The 17,599-nt window shown below is 38.6% G+C and overlaps 1 protein-coding gene across 1 annotated transcript in view; it reads right to left on the bottom strand.

Annotated features, from left to right (window-relative positions):
- Positions 1–9,195, bottom strand: part of LOC108667975 (elongation of very long chain fatty acids protein 6) — a 61,924-nt gene extending 52,729 nt beyond the window's left edge. The window contains exon 1 of the mRNA XM_018155087.2: positions 7,434–9,195. Coding sequence (XP_018010576.1) covers positions 7,434–7,891 — 458 coding nt within the window. The 5' untranslated portion in view covers positions 7,892–9,195. The remainder of the gene's footprint in view (positions 1–7,433) is intronic.
- Between the last annotated feature and the right edge of the window lie 8,404 nt (positions 9,196–17,599).

The raw sequence follows: 17,599 nt of genomic DNA, 5'->3' as shown, positions 1-17,599 counted from the left end.
CTATCAGCTTTCGAAACTAACAATTGAAACTTCCATCAAAGCTTCTATTATCAATAATTCAACATAGCTCTTGATCAACCAATGATTGGCAGGGGCTACTAAGTCGTCGAGAACGTGATCAATGTCCAGAGTTTGTGATCAGTTGCGAGAAAGTCGTCTTTGACGTTCACTTTTGAAGGAGCACATATAATGACATCTTCAGTAAGTCAAATTCCAGAATTTATACAGTACACAAAGCCGTTGGGTTACGAAGAGGCCGCTAGGCAAAGGCAATCAATACATTGACTTCGATAAGGAGCTGCCACAGAGGTCCAACCGAGTTACTCAAACAAAATCATTAATGAGAAAACAATCTCAAGTGAAATTTTCATTCCGTGGGTGTGATGCTTAAGTCCTACCTCTCATAATAATAATAAAATCTCAGTCTCCATGCTATGCTATATTTTGAAAAGAGCTCCGATTCCGAACGCCGTTATTCTAGGTACCATCCAAAATACAACTCAATTCAAAACTCGCCCTACAATTAAGCTTGTACTCAAAACTTTAAAAAAGAACAAGCGATGGTATATAATAAAAAGTAATCAACTAACAAATTAATGTTAAATTTTGTCCTGACAAATTTTCAGTCCGCCTATTTATATATATTATTTCACGATGGCGTTGTACCAGCCAAATTATACAGCGGTAGTCCCACAGGAAGAGAGCGGTAGTTAGAACCACTACGACGCACTAAAATCGTGTCCGTTACAGGCCGTAGGTGCGACCGTGCGGGCGTTATTGTCGATTCATGTTTCATACTTCAGTGCAACTACTACGTTACATTCAACTTGACTCATCGTAATTCAAACCAAGAGTAGTATGTATGTATGTCTGTAGATTTCCCAGGTCCTAGAAATCATCATTAGATACATAAGTCAACTTAAGTAACTTCGGTAACTCAAGTGTTACCGAAACAATCTAAGGATAAAAACGAGTTCTACATCCCAGACATGCATGCAATCGACATATCAGAGCGAAATTGATTCCATAAAAAAGAGTAAAAAGTATAAATGAAGCCAACGTTTGAAACGTCATCAATGCACCGCGATGCCGCAGACAGCACTTTCAGAATCAACAGCTGAAAGAACTGACACTACACACTAGAAAGCCGCGAAAACCCATCTTTCCAAGTCAAATTATAACTCCTAGCACAGTTTATATGTACTACAACACTTATCCGTCAGTTATTAGTAGAAAAATCCCACTAAATGACATAATTAGGGTTCTACCGTCCGCTACGCAACCTCCCCGACGGAGCGCCACCGCGCACAACCACACTCGGCAACGGTCAACCAGCGAATCATCGCGGCAGGCGAGCGCGACCACCGAACCTCGCCAGGCTAACGACAACCAAAACTCGAGCGTGTGGGAGCGGTCAGGTTTCTTCATTTCAATGGTAAAGCAAGGGCACAATAATTAACATAATTTAGGTGCTTTATTCAATGGAAAAAGAAAAGTTTTAACAATTGTTAGGGAATTCCTGAATGTCACACATCATTCTAAAGTTAGCTTCTTGGTACTAAATTAATCTGTCAAAAATAGTTTTTTGTTAATCTCAATAGATTCGAGTGGTTATCTATCCAACCTGCATGCAGATGAGTTTTTTCCCGACCGAGGCTCTTTCTTAAGAAATTTTACTCACGTCCAACCAAAAATTTGCTCAATTATGGATGTTTGTTGTTCACAAATATTAATTTTGAGCGCGTTACTTCCCAACCACTTTGTTACTTGGAAGTTCTCTTATAGATGCGCTTTGTGAGAGCAGACTTCACAGCGAAAATCAGGTCAAGTTTAAAATTTGACCTTTATAAGCTGACCAACTAACAAGGGTGCAGAGTAACCTGTATATGATACATTAAATATAACTAGTCAAAATAATGCGTTTAGCCGTCGCGTGTTGTCGCCATTTCATAAAATTGGCTCTCCATCAATTTTGAATCAATTTCATTCCATTTACGAACATTTTAAATCATTCGATGCAGATATTCTCAGCAGGTCCATGTTTTTCTTCTTCGACCTGCAGTTACTTCACAAAATTCTGCTTAGTGTCCTATGACACTAATCGTGACAATTATGACCAATCATAATTAATCATGAATAAATGAAGAAATAATATTTTAGACTTTAACAGTGGAAACATTTTTGAAATAAACACTTAATTAGGAAATAATATTCTTTATTTTCGCAGCGCACAGAGAAATGCAGAGACTCGCAGACGGTGCTTGACGTAACAAGTTTTCATACAACAATTGCAGAGACTCACTGACTTATAACGTGATGATTGCTAAGTGTGTCAACTTTAATGATCATTGTTTCAGAACTCGATAAGGTAAACTCAAATTGTACCTACAAAATGTACCTACATATGTATTAATTCACCTAAAAATACGAGAATGCAGTTTTACCATTCTAAATAATTGATGTTAAAGAAAATACGGTCATTGAGTAATCCGTAAATAGTCATATATAAATTCATCAGTGAATAAATAATATCAAATTTACTGGAGATTATCTAAACTTTTCATTCGAGGTGGAAAATTTTTTTTTCTACCATAGGTAGAAGAAATCACTACTGTTTCAGAGTGATGGCATGTATATAGAGGTCGCCATAAATTGTGCGATGCCCCTAAATTGATGTTTCACACCTACTATTGCTTCTCAGATGTGGTTGTGCAAACTTATTAAACAGTGACGATTAATTTTCTGAATTTTTTATTTTATACGTAATTATTCAGTACACAGACTAAAACTTATCCTAAGGTTCATAAGTTCCAGTTTGGTATAACACGGCGTTTTGCACCAACACTCAACTTCAACAGTGAGACCAACTTGGTGCGTGTCCAGAAATGTCGGACAATGCCTGACTAAAAATTATCTGTGGTTGTTGACGGGCTGCAAGCCGACAATGGGAGTACAAATCTGGCAAATTTATTCCATTGTTGGTCAACAAAGAGGCATGCACGTGGCAGGCGCGGCATTGAGATAGTAAGAGAGTTAACATACCTCTCCCTAGGTGAACTAAAATCCAACCAATACGAAGCTATGTACTTTCACCGTCTCATCGCTACATGGAATGGCATCTTGAGGGACATCGCTGCATAGGTTAAGAGCGAGCGTCTTGACCGAGAAACTAGAATTGTGTCAAACACTTTCTCAATGTCCTGAAATACACTTGAATGAAAATACCATGTTTTCAAACAAGGACTTATAGTACGTACACTGGTATGTTACTACGCCAGTAACGGAAACAAGAACCATCATGGATAATAACTATTCGACTGATAAAACACGACGCATCTCATTTTCAAGGTATCAAGGAGAAGCACTAATTGTAGGATAGTGCTACATCTTACTTAATAATAGATACGCCTGGTATTTTATAACTAACTAACGACCCTTTATAGGTACGGAGCAAATAGAAAGTGAAAGGTCACTCCTAGACGCGGTAGTTCCACGCAATATTAGCTCAACATGTGACATGCTTCACAAGGGGAGAAATTCAGTGTTGAGAGTGTGCGCATTTGGTTCAGTGTGTGCGCATTTGGTTCCAGATTAGAGGAATTTGATAATATATGTGTATATGAAAGGTAATTCTAACACGTTGTAAAATAGTTAAATATGTTTCATCTATTGGCATACGTCAAAAAAAGTAATACATCAATGCATATAAATTGCGTCGGATAATTATGAGTGAGTATCAACTAATCTTCTGTGCTATAATTTCATTGTATTTACAAACAAGGTAACTGTTAATGTCAATAGACAAATCAAACTCTAAATGGTAGTCAAGCCTGAAATCTGTCAAAAATCGCCCATAATAATTAAGGGACTGTACAATTTCAAGATGAGAGATCATCATCCCAGGCGCGTGAAGAGGAGAAAGGTATAACGAGAACCTTCACATCTTAGGAAAGTGATCCTGCGACGCCAGAAAGTGGGTCAAGAACAAACCAGGACCGAGGAAAAAGTAAAATCGTCATTGAATGCAGCGAGGAAATCAATGCTTTCTGACGTCATCTCTAGAGGGGTACCAATGCCGCTACTTTTGTCGGATGTCACATGATAGTTTGTTAGTGCAATAATATTATATTGTAACGGCATCAAAAGTGGACTTGAGAGGAGATAACGAGAAGTTTAAAGTCAAATAATTCAATGTGAAATGGATGTGAAGTACATCAGGATGTTAATGAGGATGTAAAGTACATATGCATAGGAGTGTTAATGGCGATGTGGAATACATCAGGATGTTAGTGATGATGTGATATACATCAACAAAAAGGATTTTGAACTTGACATTAGAAGAGATCCAGCATCGAGCTGAAAAAGTGTATGACCTTGTATGTGTATTAATTAGATCGTTAAATAGTCAAGGGTAAAATCTTTAACTTTTGCTAAGTCTGACAGAAGTAGCATGAAAAATTTATAATAAAAAGAAGATGAAACTTTGTAAATGCAACAGGAATACCTTTTCTCTCGTCGTGTTCTCGTCTGTGACACAAATACCTAGAGTATAATTATTATTATTATTATTATTATTACTACATGATTTCATGATGTTCCTAGTTAAATAGGAATAATTTGTATTCGTCGGTCGGGAATTCTAAGTAATAAAACTCGAAGTTTCTGATAAGGAGTTGGCAAATTACGACGCTTCCGTCAAGGATATACAACAAACCCTGAACAAAATTATTATGAAGTGACAACAGCGATAAAAGTACACAAAAATTATCCTTGCATCGAGGTGAGAAACATCTATCATCATTTAGACAAACTAAAAACCTACCTTAAGCTTCACTAATGACAATGATGTGGCAAAATTTCGACGAAAAACATGTTTTCGTCGCATTCGGTTACACAATAAAAGCTAACGCGTCAAATATTCCAAGATGTTGAGACAAATGACTGTGCTCTTAGATCGACTCGCCTACGGCCGGCTTAGCTAAAACTATAAACTGGTTAAGTTAGACTTATTTGTAAATCATATTGTTGACATCGAGCCAACAATTAGAAATATTAATTTAAAATGCAAGCTTTAGCAGTGCCGAACGGGAATTTTTCACGAGATGTATGAAAATGAATAAATGAGATGCCAGTATGTAATCAATTGACCAGGTGGGTTCAACGAAGTTATAGTAAACTGTACTGTCATTTGAACCATTTGAACAAATTTGAAATGACGCTGCAAAAAAGTCGAAGATTTACTGAGAAGTGTTTTTGTATATTATTATTTTTTACTCCTCGAAAGAGAAACGTGCGTCACTTCTCCTGGTACCAACTGCAGTACCGAAATAATTGCCTCTTCCTACGTTTCCTCTGTCCGATTCCGTAATCTGAAAGCTTGGCAGATATCCTCTCTCTTCCGGAGATGAATTTCGACCTCATGGTTAAAGTTTGTGCCATGCAGTTAGCAAGGGAAATAACAGACAGATAACGATTTAACGCATTAATCCTATATTTACATCCGTTTAGTCCGTTCAGCACATTGAGTCTGTTGGTCAAATGCACTCGGTGTCTTCATTGCACTTCACCCATTGCGACTTGATGTATAGCAAGAGGGAATTAAAATTTCGACCAATTCGTGTTTAAATAATTATTAAATACGTGTTATATTCATTTACTCTAATGCCCAGATAGCCAGATGACCAAATAGTAGCTCAATAAAGAAGTTCGCTCGGAAAATCCGCTTCCAAATCAGATTGTATGTTCGCCGAAATTTACAATAAAAATATTTAAAGTCTGTCTCTCAAGTCTTTAAGCTTTTGTAGCGGGTCCAGTGGAATTAATGAGAAGTAAACTCCGTATAATCGCGAACGGTAATAAATTTTCAAGTTTTTTCCAAATTACTGCCGATTAAATTATTTATTTATAAGACAAACAGTCGCATAGTAATACCGGGGACACGTTGTATAATAGATGGAATATCACAAAAGAAGCAAGCCGTATGCATAGACGCAATTAAATAGTCTAAAGGCACGAATAGATTTATAATGACATTTTATGCATGTTTCCAGTAGATTCCGAAGAGAATAAAGAAATACATAATGACTAGCATTCACATCGTTATAACCACACCATTAAAAAAATACATTAACGTGAAACTGTATTCAAATGTATCTTTAAATGTACTTAAGCATTTTAAATTTTCTCTACAAATTTATATTGTGCTTTTGAATTGAACAAGAGTGAGCAAGAGATCAATTTGTTATGAAATCTGTACATACTAGACGCGGTCCCGAAATCTATCACATTTTACATGCCGCCACAGCGCTGCAGTCCGCATTATGGATGAAAACTAAAAGTAGCCTTTAGATTTTCCGGCTTATAGTTTACGATCAGATCGAATCGATTCACATAATTAGAAATCTGATCCTTCCAAGATTAAATTATATTCATACAATTAACTCAATACAATTTTATATTTTAAATAATATTTTGAAGATCATCTGTACCTGTAATAATAATTATCCTGTCATCCTGAAAATTTGCCATCTTCACACATGCACTGCGTGCCAGGAACGGACGGCCAGCGACGGTATACGCAGTTTTCACTCGCGCTCCTTTTCGCTCAATACAACCTTTCATTCCAACGCTTCAACACTTTCACTAGTAAATGAGGTATGTTATTGCTAAGGTAAACACCTCTATTGTTACATTTCACTTCTCTGTTTTTTTTTTATTTTAATTAAACAATATTTTTAAGTAATATAAGTTTCGTTTAAAAAATCTGTGATTATTTTTTGAAAAGTAATGCCCGGTTTTGCCAGTTTTTCCAGTCACAGATATTTATTTGGCTTCACAAACGATGTATCGGAATACAGACAATTAAATAATGAATTTGCAACCATGTCAGTAGAAAAACATTGTGTAAAATATGAAATACTTTCAACTTACAGGTTTGGTAACTGGGACCAAATTTATTATACTTACATCCTCTTTATATGTGTTTGCAAGTCGCATGTTCAACACTGAGGACATGGCAACTAGGGTATGTATATAACTAACGCGACCTCGCGCCACGACATTACCAGAGAAAGCGCAAGCTGAGTCGAACGTCACCTTGAAATCATTCATTGAGAGATCAGATTTTTGACCCAGATGGTCAAAATGCAATCTATTACCATTAGAAAGATCCTGGCTTCATTGTTTGTTTACTCAAATTATATAGCTTCCATTGGAAAAAATGAATTCACTTTTATTGACGTACCTATAAGAAAAAGTAAAAAGTTTAATTTAAGAAAAGTACAAGCCAATGACACTCGCGACCATTGTTTGAGACCTGAATTTGTTGAAACGAGAAAGTATTACACATATTGCCGGCAAAAATCCATAACATTCAAATAGAAGAAAAATAATCGACCAGAAAGGCATGAAAAATGTAATATATAAGTACTCACGCTTTGCCGGCGAAGCACATGCTGAATTTGAAGCCGAACTGCATGATGAGTTGCGACAGCTCCTGCAACGCCCTGATGCCTCCCCATAGACTGAGGGTGGCGAGACCTAAGTTCCAAATGACGAGAGGCACCTGCAGTTCATACCGAGGTCGATTCTTCATGTACTTCTTCAGGAAATAAATGCCGCCGAGGTACAGCAGCATGAAGTACTTGGCCATCCATTTGTAGGTGCCTACCAGGTTTACGTAGTAGTACGTATCGAAGTTCTCCTCGAAGGAAAATATATAAGGATACGAGCAGTTATAGCCGGTGGTGTAGAGCCCGTTTTCTTGTCTAGGCGTGTCACTCATGTTGTAGTGTTTGATATGGTCGTCTTCTGGGAAAGTGTAGGTGTACCCATGACGATCAAACTTAGTGATGATCTGGAAAATGTGCGAATCTGAGTCGTAGGAATCCATGATTGGTTGAGGTATCTGGGCGCAAGTGATTCAAGAGCAGGTGATGGATGACACCTTTCACCACACTACAAGAAGAGGAAACGCGACTAGAGGGAGTTGCGCGATTTTGTGTCTTGTCTTGATCAGTTTTATACGTTGTTCGATTCGTTTGACGCACGTAACTTGAATCGTGGTAAAGGTCGGAGATCCGGTAAGTAAGTTCTACAAATTACGCAAAAAATTCTATGTTAAACGACAAAAAAAGCACTAGTCGAGCAGAAGCAGATTTCTCTCTGTTGGAGGTCACACAAAATAAGTTTCCACTGGTATTTATTTCGACAATTTTCCAAGTTGAGCGACACTCCGAGCACTTTAAAAAGAAGAAAGTTTTTGTGTGGGTTTAAATCAGTAGAAAGAAACTTTCGCAAAAACCTACTAGTATTCACAGCACGAACAGTAGTATGTCCTAACTAGCACTTTTCAAACAGTACTATCTTCAATCGAACACCCTTTAAAACTCTCTGTTTTCCAACCAAGCACTAAACAACACCAACAGTTGATGTCCTAACACTCTCGTGCAACGACATGCACGGTATGTTTTTTCTAACAACGCTACGATCGCCAGAAATCCTGTCATCCGCCGGCCTGGTTACCGCAACGCACTCCTCCGATGCAAACGGTCACACCGCGTCTAACGCAGAGCCAACAGCGACCAGGCAGTTGCGCGCGGCAGTCGCTGCTGCAGCTACACCGGACACTTGCAGCCTTCGCAGCAACACTGGACGCCTCCTGCAGCCTTCGTAGCTACACCGGACACCTGCAGCCTTCGCAGCTACACTGATCACCTCCTGCAGCCGTTGCAGCTACACTGATCACCTCCTGCAGCCGTTGCAGCTACACTGAACACCTCCTGCAGCCGTTGCAGCTACACTGATCACCTAATGCAGCACTTGCAGCTACACCGTAGCTCCTGCAGTCGTTGCCGTTATGCCGTACTATTCCAACAGGAGTGGCACCTCCAACGTATTTCACTCGTTATTCACGCCGAAGCTGAATTTATTATGTTTTCTAATTTTCAAATTCAATGGTATACTCAGTTCGTGATTTGGTATCTCACGAGACAACAAGACGAAATGAAGTCGTACTGCAAAAAATTGAGGCAAAAAACTTGACTTCTGCTAGGTTGTTGGACGGTCTGACCTAAAGGACAGCCTAATTAAACTTAAGAGTTGATTGAGTAACAATGCCGTTTAGGAAGCAACCACTGCTGTCACTAAATCCAATAAGTACTGTTTTCTGATCTGGAAATATTTATATTTCAGGGTGGACCTGTGGAAAAATAAACACATTTAGTTCGTTAGGGGATCATCTCATTACAAACTGAATACGTAATTATTTATGACCAACTCCGAATAGGGCTATTAGAACATCATCGCATTTAGAAATTTTCTAGACAATATAATTTTTAAAGGAACCTGTAGTGAAGTAATGGTAGAAGAATTGTATTGAATTGTATCCTCAATGAAGTTATTCAGATTTAAAGAAAAGAATTGGTGGTTTAAACAGTTTAAACAGTATGGTGAAACAAAATCAAAATTAAATTTCTATGACTCAATACAATAAAGGTCAGTTCATGCACAATAAATATCTTCAATAATTTGTTCAGTGTCTGAAAACAATTATTAGAGCAGTAACATGAGCAAATATAGGTCTGGTCGAGCCAGAATTAAAAATAAAATTACGACACATTTGTTGCCCTAAAAACTGCAAATTAATTCAGAACGGAAAGACGTTCACATTCACCATAGTTATAATGAACATTTCAGAACAATGAATCGTTTTTTAAACTCAGGTTGTGCATCCAAATAAATTTAAACACGAGTACACGCATCAAGCGTGCTTCCATCCGTGCCGATGTACATCACTAAAATGGTTCATAAGGGATGCTGCACTCGCTCTTTTAATGTACAGACAAGGACAAACTTTATTCACGACGATGGATAAGTTTTGATTTCCACGCCGGCACTGGCGGGACAGAGGCTGGGTGTACGTGCCTGTGAACATCCATAAACCGCTAGGAAAAAATCAACAACGCGAAAAAATAGATCACGCACACGTTCGGTGGACGATATTCTTACAAGGACGTGCCTGGTTAGGGTGGTCCTCAAAAAACTTTTTTTCTTGAAAATGAGTTCCTACCTCAAAAATGGGTTCCTCCAGAGGCCTAAATAATATTCCTAAAATATTTTTCAAATCAGTTAATATTTAGAGGTCGCTCAATGGTGTCAAAGTTTTACCCTTATGGCTCAGGGTCACTGGGTCCGTAGAGTGAACAAAGAAACGGGCCTAAACATTGGGGTTGTTCATAGTGGGTCTAAAATTCGAATATAGTTTTCCCATGCTCCTACCTCCTGCTCTGATTTCTTTATGGAGAGTTCTTAATGTGTAGAAATTTCGAAACTTCCACAAAACTCCAGAAACTCCCACTGGGGCTGAAACCATCAACAGTGTGCCCGATATTCCTCCTATGACCGCCTGGAATGTTGCGCCAACGATAAGTTCATGGATGTTCCCGGTGTTTGATGCCGTTCTATCAAAAAACCGCCGGCACACGATCCTCAATCCCCAACTCCCGCAGAAGCGCGACGACGGCATTGCTCCGCACCCTCCCCGTACCGTTGGCGAGCTTGGGAACACCAAGGAATTGTACGGCTCCTTTCTCGCTGACAAGGACAGGTAGACGGTCCACGTGCTTCTTGTTCGTGAGGTCCTGCATTAGCTTTTCTTCCCAATGCACCACCACTGTCTCGCTCGTCTTCAAGTCCGCCTTAAGCTGTGAGGCGTACATTGCTCAGTGCTTTTGCCGATATCGGCGAATTATTGAGGAGAAGTTGATTGTTAGCATCTTCCGGCTCGTGGCCGAAGTCTCGAGCTGCTTTTGTAAGAAGAAACACAGCTCCTCTATCGCTCACCTTGGTTCGGTCAAGGGAAGCTGCCAAGCCTGGCATAATCACGTTCTTTGCCCTCATCGGTGGACTAACGCTTGTCCCTACAACTCTCTGTTCTTGTTGCACATGGAATTCCTCTTTCTCCTCCGCTTTAGCGCTGCATGACGCGGAAGACGAGTCGCCTGGGTCCATGGCAGTAGAAGCCGATGTTGACGGCTGCTGTGCCTAATGACAGCGGTCATCATACCCTTGCCACCGTTTTCAGTTCCGCTCTTCTTTACGGGCAAGTTTGGCATCAATATCTCCCATGTACCCCAGGCGGCCAGGCTGCCGGTGCGCGACAAGGAAGGCAATGTATTCCTCAATCTTCATGATCGTGGGTGCATCCTTGTGGGCCACGTCAAAGACCTTCTCCAATTTCTCCTTGAAGACGGACTCCCTCTTGGTATGGGCCTTGGATTCCCTTATGACGCTTATTCTTGACTTGCTGGTATTCTTGCTTGATCTTTTCCAGCTTTGTTAAAATGTTATCGGGAATCCTTCGTTCGTTCAAATCGTTGGAATCCTTGCATGTTCCCAGAACTGGAGGACTTCTAAGATGACATCCTTGAAGGCGTCATCGTAAGTAGCGCCATTGCTATGATGGAAGTGGACAACGGCCAGAACTTCCTAGCACGAATGAAGCTTTGCTCCCGTCAACGTGGGAGAAGGAGACGCTGAATATCTCCTCTTCGCACGTGTGACAGTCGTCATTGCCTATCTCAACCTTCAACAATCCGTGGATGAACACGACTGACTGACTGTCAGAGGTACACACTGCACAACGCCCTCTGAAATGGAATCAAGTCATTCAGGGTGGGATTGGACAAAAAATTACTGTTCAAGCATGTTCAGACCCGTTTATTTGTTCACTCTACGTACCCTATGACCCTGAGCCACAGGGGTGAAACTTTGACACCATTGAGCGACCTCTAAATATTAACCGATTTGAAAAATATTTTGAGGATATTATTTAGGCATCTAGACGAACCCTTTTTTGAGGTAGGAACTCATTTTCAAAGAAAAAAGTTTTTTGAGGACCACCCTAGTGCCTGGTTCTAGTTATGGTTTCGAGCGAGGCTATCAATTTATCCGATTGAGAATTGTTATCTTTCAATATTTGAACACAAGACAGATATCGAACTTATGAATTTGTAGTCTGTTTCATTTTTATGACATAAGCGCGCACGTTTTGCACGGTCTGATAGTTTCTCAAATTATCTTCTGTTATTTTTTCATCGTATCATTTAATTATGTAGTTTTCGATGCAGTCTCAAGAAATTTCGACCACAAATTCAAGTCAACAAATAAAATTATTGGTATTCAGAAATTTTGTTTCTTTTAAAAGAGTATGTCCGATTTTGAAATAAAATAGTCCTAATATAATATAATGTAATGTAATAGAATATAATATGATATAATATGATATATAAAACACACGAAAATAATTCCAAATTCAAAATCATGTTATAGCGGTTACAGCATTTATTAGGCCTTAGGCCTGTTGCCGATTCTTGACATAGCATAACTGTTATACCCTTTGATCGGGCAAAATTCAATGCTATATAGACACGTAGACACGAGATCAATCACTCTTAGTTTAAACAAACCTAACATAACGTAAGTTAAAGTAAGGGTGTGGTATATTGCCTTTTTAAAATAATTGATTTACATTCAATAAATAATTGAGCATTTGTTAATAAAATCAAGGACATTACGGATTCGATCAATTTCTCGAGTTTTTTAACTTAGAATCTGAAATTAAAAATTGGCCTTAGTCTGGGGAAAAAAAATCCATTCTTTTTCAACATTGAGCTTAAAAATTCTCTCTAATAGCTTTGCTTCTCGGCTGGAACTTGTTCCGAGCATTGGACGTGTTCTTTTTATGGGAATTATAAAGCCTTGGGTTTTTGTGGTGTTTTGTACGTGTATCAATTCTTGAACCAGTCATCGGTATGCTTTAAATTGTCTATGTGATCCCCCTCACGAATAAAACGGTCATGGGCGTTAACGTACCCTAAATAATGTGACATTGAAGTTGAACATAAAAGTTATTCATTTAATATATCCTATATAAGAATTTAAAAAGCGGCTGTCCACGGAGCCTGTAACATTTATCATTCTCTGTAGGTAGAACATTAATTATGATGTTGGTTTTGGCGAAGATTGAAGATATATAGTAATGAGTTAAAGTTAAGTTAGTTATAGAGTTAAAGTTACTTAAAAACTTGTAGTTTCGTCTCTGTGATTGCCATCGCCAACTTCTGTCGGGCTCTGGTGAAATCAGTGCGATATATAAAGTCAATAAAAAAACACTCCGTTAAAAATATATACAGCCAAAAAAAAAGAAATCACATATATAAAGCGAATATAAATGTGTAAAGTCAATAAAATAATATATATAACGGATAACTTAGTCCATCGACCCGAATTTATTTTGAGTATTGATAATGAAATTCAAAAACAAAAAGTTGTGGGCTTCTGGTGCTTAAATAATTTGAAGTAAATTAAATATTCGTTTTGTAGTAAATTAAATTTTTCAGAACTCATGAGAATGTGTTTTATTTACTATGAGAATTGGCGCGATTTAAAGCAATTTGTCTTAGTTTCCGAAAATAAGTTGTAATTTAGTTTTTTAATTATCCATGGATACAGTGAAGCATATTGATTAGAAGTCAGTTTAAAAAATTATAATGAATTTATTAAAGATTATCTATTATCTGCCATTTAATAAAATGTTGACAATTCAAAGCTAAAGATTTGCTTGGTGAGTGAAAACAGGAAAAATTTTGAGGAAGGTGTGGGTGATACTAAATTTTAGTTTCAAATATATAAAGAAAAAACTTTGCAACTTCCGCATAGATACGCGACTCTTCGGAACAATCTTCGATGAATATCAAATCATGCGTGAGATGAGAAAAGTTCAACCCGTTCCTTTAGATCAAGATACAGCAAACTGATTACAATATTCTGACAATTCTTGCTGGCTGAACGTCTGGGAGACACTTAGTAACTTTTTTAACAAGTCCATGTAATGTAATATTACATTAATATAAAAGGCGAGTGGAGGGCGAGTGGCAGAGAGGAGGGCGAGTGGCAGAGAGGAGGGCGAGTGGCAGTATGAAAAGATCCGATCAAATGATACGAGTTTAGATCTATGAACAAGGCACGAAAAGGAAAAGAATCGGCGACAGGCCACATCAGGCCTACATTTCAGCGCCGACATCATTATGTTATGTTATGTTACATGTAATACGTGACATGTTTTACATGTAATTACATGTAGTGCCGGCATCGATTGGCCAGAAATATCTTGTTGCTGTCTCTCGCCGATTTTCACCATAACTTTTCAGCTAGCTGGAGTCAAACCCGCAGCTCAATGTTGCAAGGTAATGTTCTTAATTAACTGCCTCGCCATTTCTGAGAAATTAAATTATTTTTTGCAATCTCAGCGATGTAGTTGTTATAGATTATTTATAAGACGAAGATATTAAAATTTCTCTGAAATCAAAGGATCAATTATTGATCAATATCAATTATTGATCAATATCAATTAGGTCATATGGAGGAGCAATTTTCCGAAATATTAGCAACAGATTGATATTAGAAGCCATTTGGTTCCAATTAAGTGCTTCAAGAAATACTTTGATGTGCCAATTGATTGTGAGCCACAATTCACTTTCTATGAACAGTTTTCTGTGTACGTTGAAGAAGAAAATGTTTGTGGGTAAACTTTAAAAACATTCATGAACGCCATTGATGATTAACATGAAATAAGTGCTAGAAATTGCATTTCTCTCGGTCCCCGTTTGAATAGCTGTTAGAAAATAGGTTGCCAGTTGAAATACTTCAGGGGAACCTTATTTCTAACAGTTATTTCCAGGGGAACCTAGGGCTAGGGGAACCCATTTCCACGGAGAACCGTAGAATTTAGAAGTTAGAACTAGTTGCTACATTAATGAAGTGGACACAACTCACACAAGAAGCTATCTACCACCACAACAGGTTAAACCAAGCGTTAGGCGACAAACAAGCAAACAACCACGTCCACTTTTCAACACAGACGACAACATTTCCAGTCTGCGTTAAGTAAACTGATGAGCAGTGCTGACAAGATGTGCTAACACAGACACATCTCACTCAGTAAACCATTGCTAGGCTACACAGTAGGGAACACGCTGGTATCTTTTAAATAAAAAAAAAACAAAGGTACCAAAGGTATAAATGTAACGATAAAACACTGCCATGATGGCTGCAAAGGCACTACTCAGTGGAAAATTGCCTTGGCTGCACTGGCATTACTCAGTGGAACACTGCCATGACAGGGTGGCCCAGTGGTTAAAGTTCAGAGTACCAAGATTGCCGCAGAGAGGCGCGGGTTCGATCCCAGCTCTGTGCGCCAGTTTCTGGTCAGAATCGGCAAGGAGGCCGGGTGGTTAAGCACAGCAGAATTGGAGCAGTGAGTTGTGTGTTCGAGATCACATCAAGCTGTGACTGTTCAGCAATGTTAAGAATCGGCGACAGGCCTATGGCCTAATAAACGCTGAAACCGCTATTATATTATTATATTATATTATTATATGACTACACTTGCACAACTCAGTGGAACGCTGCCATGCAGCAGAGGAGCTCTCAGTTAAGTAGACGGCTGAGAATCAAGGTGAGAATCACAGGAGTAGCGAGCACTACAAACCCCAAGACCCAACAGCTGCAGGAACTTGGCTACCTCCAGCTTACAGGCGAAGATTATAAACGTGTCGAGCCTGGGTTACGGGAGCAGCATTTTCAAGTTGTAGGAATTTTTTGGATCTCATAGTTTTGATCCTGACGATGACAATTGGATATCATGGAATCAAGATGATCCATGAAGGCTGTATCACGACTGCTCTCACGGTCACTCCTATTTTAGTGATTTGCAAATTGTACTACGTTGCAGTCAAAAGTTTGTTTGAGGAAGCGATACTCAGTGGAGTTCTTTCGACGAAATTCGCGGCTGCTACATTCTCGCGGAGTATTCGAAAAGTACGGACCCCTACAATGCTACGCTCGGTGCTTGGGATTTTTTTTTTTTCGTCTGTGCTGCTATTGTTCATTTAGTTGTCGGCGTTCTAGCTGCAAGCAGGAAAAGAAAACTCTCCCGTGATGTGAACCTTTGGCTAAAAGTGTTTGAATTTACATTCAATGAATTTACAAATTACATTGAATTTTTTCTCTTCCCTAGCCCGTGCATATGTGCGTATAATTTAAATTGCTCCTCGTTAGTTACCGATCGTCGTTTAACCTTGACAAAAGCTTTATTGAATATTTAAACGTGTGTTGAGTTGTTTACACAATAAATATTTCTCGAAACTCACCGGTGGACTCAAGGGCCTACTCGGACAAAAAAAAAAAACACATTATCTGCGAGTACCCCACTCACATTTCCGTCAATTTTGAATCTATTCGAATGAACTTGAATTCATTTATCAGATGGAGTGCGCAGCTACAGGTATCTTAGGAATTCTCAAAGCGGCGCATCGCAAATGCAAATGCTTGTAGAATTCCAAACGTTGGTTTTCGACTTTTTTTAATGACAATCCAAGCCGAATAAAACAGTTTTTATCATGCTCTTGGCGACGCATTAAAAATAAAATACATTCTTAATTCGATCAGGCGAAGCAACGAGATAGAGGCACTTGCCTAAAACATTTATGTTGATTATGAGCCGCTGTCGGCCGTTTTTAGGTATTTGACAGAATTAATTAATCAAAGATCGATTGAGATCACAGCAGTAAATTACTGCAGCTTGAACTTGAACGATTTTACGGATTTAACATTGAAGTAGTCGAGTTAATTCCAGGTGGCCTTAGTTTACTTACGTCCCTAAGAAAATCATGGCAAAGAATTCCTGATGCAGATTCTTTAGGTTCGTAAAAGACAGCAAAAGAAGACAAGATTTTCGTGTTGATTATTATTGGCCAGTTTCTCGAATCGACAAAATCATTTTCTAAAAACCAATCTAGAAAACAAAAATCTATAGAATGACCTTGCACTCATATTACCATTAAATCTGCTGCAAACCAACAACTAGTAATCTATTCCTCTCAAATAACTGGAGGTTTAGCAAGCGGCATTCACAGCTAGCAGACAAATTGCAAGTGTAGGCAACTAATCGAGTTCGCACGGGCAAACTCAGTCTATCACTTCAGCTCAGAAGTGGTGCGGAACGTAGCACTTTAACAATAATTTTCTTCTAGATTATCTCATAAGAGGTGGCTCAAAGTACGCAAATTTATTAATCAATTATTTTTAAGAGTATAATTCTTTTATGAAATAATTGCCTACTAAATGCCCACTAGTGTTGTCTACTAGTCATGACTTACCCTCTAAGCTACAGTTGCGTTTCTGCCGCTACGCATTGATGTTGGCCGGTAGTGGTTCTTATTGTATAATGAGAACTCAGCTTAATCATGGTGGATTGCCCTGAAAATAACAAAAAAGCGTAATGGATCAGTATTTTCAAGGTATTACCGATGAATTCTGGTGTATTTTGCTGTTGTAATACGAATGAAACGCCACTTGGGTTAGCTTGTGCTTCATACTTTGGCGGTGGTGGTTATATATGGAATAGATAAATATTCACTGGGAATAATAAATATTGAGGTAGACAATTTTATTTATTTTCGGTAAGGCAAATGTGAGGTTGAGTGGTCAGTGGGGTTGGTATCGAGGTCAAGAAAGGTTAGAGTTAGATTGTGTTCAA

The sequence above is a fragment of the Hyalella azteca genome, unplaced genomic scaffold (genome assembly GCF_000764305.2).
Source record: "Hyalella azteca isolate HAZT.00-mixed unplaced genomic scaffold, Hazt_2.0.2 contig1933, whole genome shotgun sequence".
Taxonomy (NCBI): domain Eukaryota; kingdom Metazoa; phylum Arthropoda; class Malacostraca; order Amphipoda; family Hyalellidae; genus Hyalella; species Hyalella azteca.
This window is presented reverse-complemented; position numbering and strand designations above follow the sequence as displayed.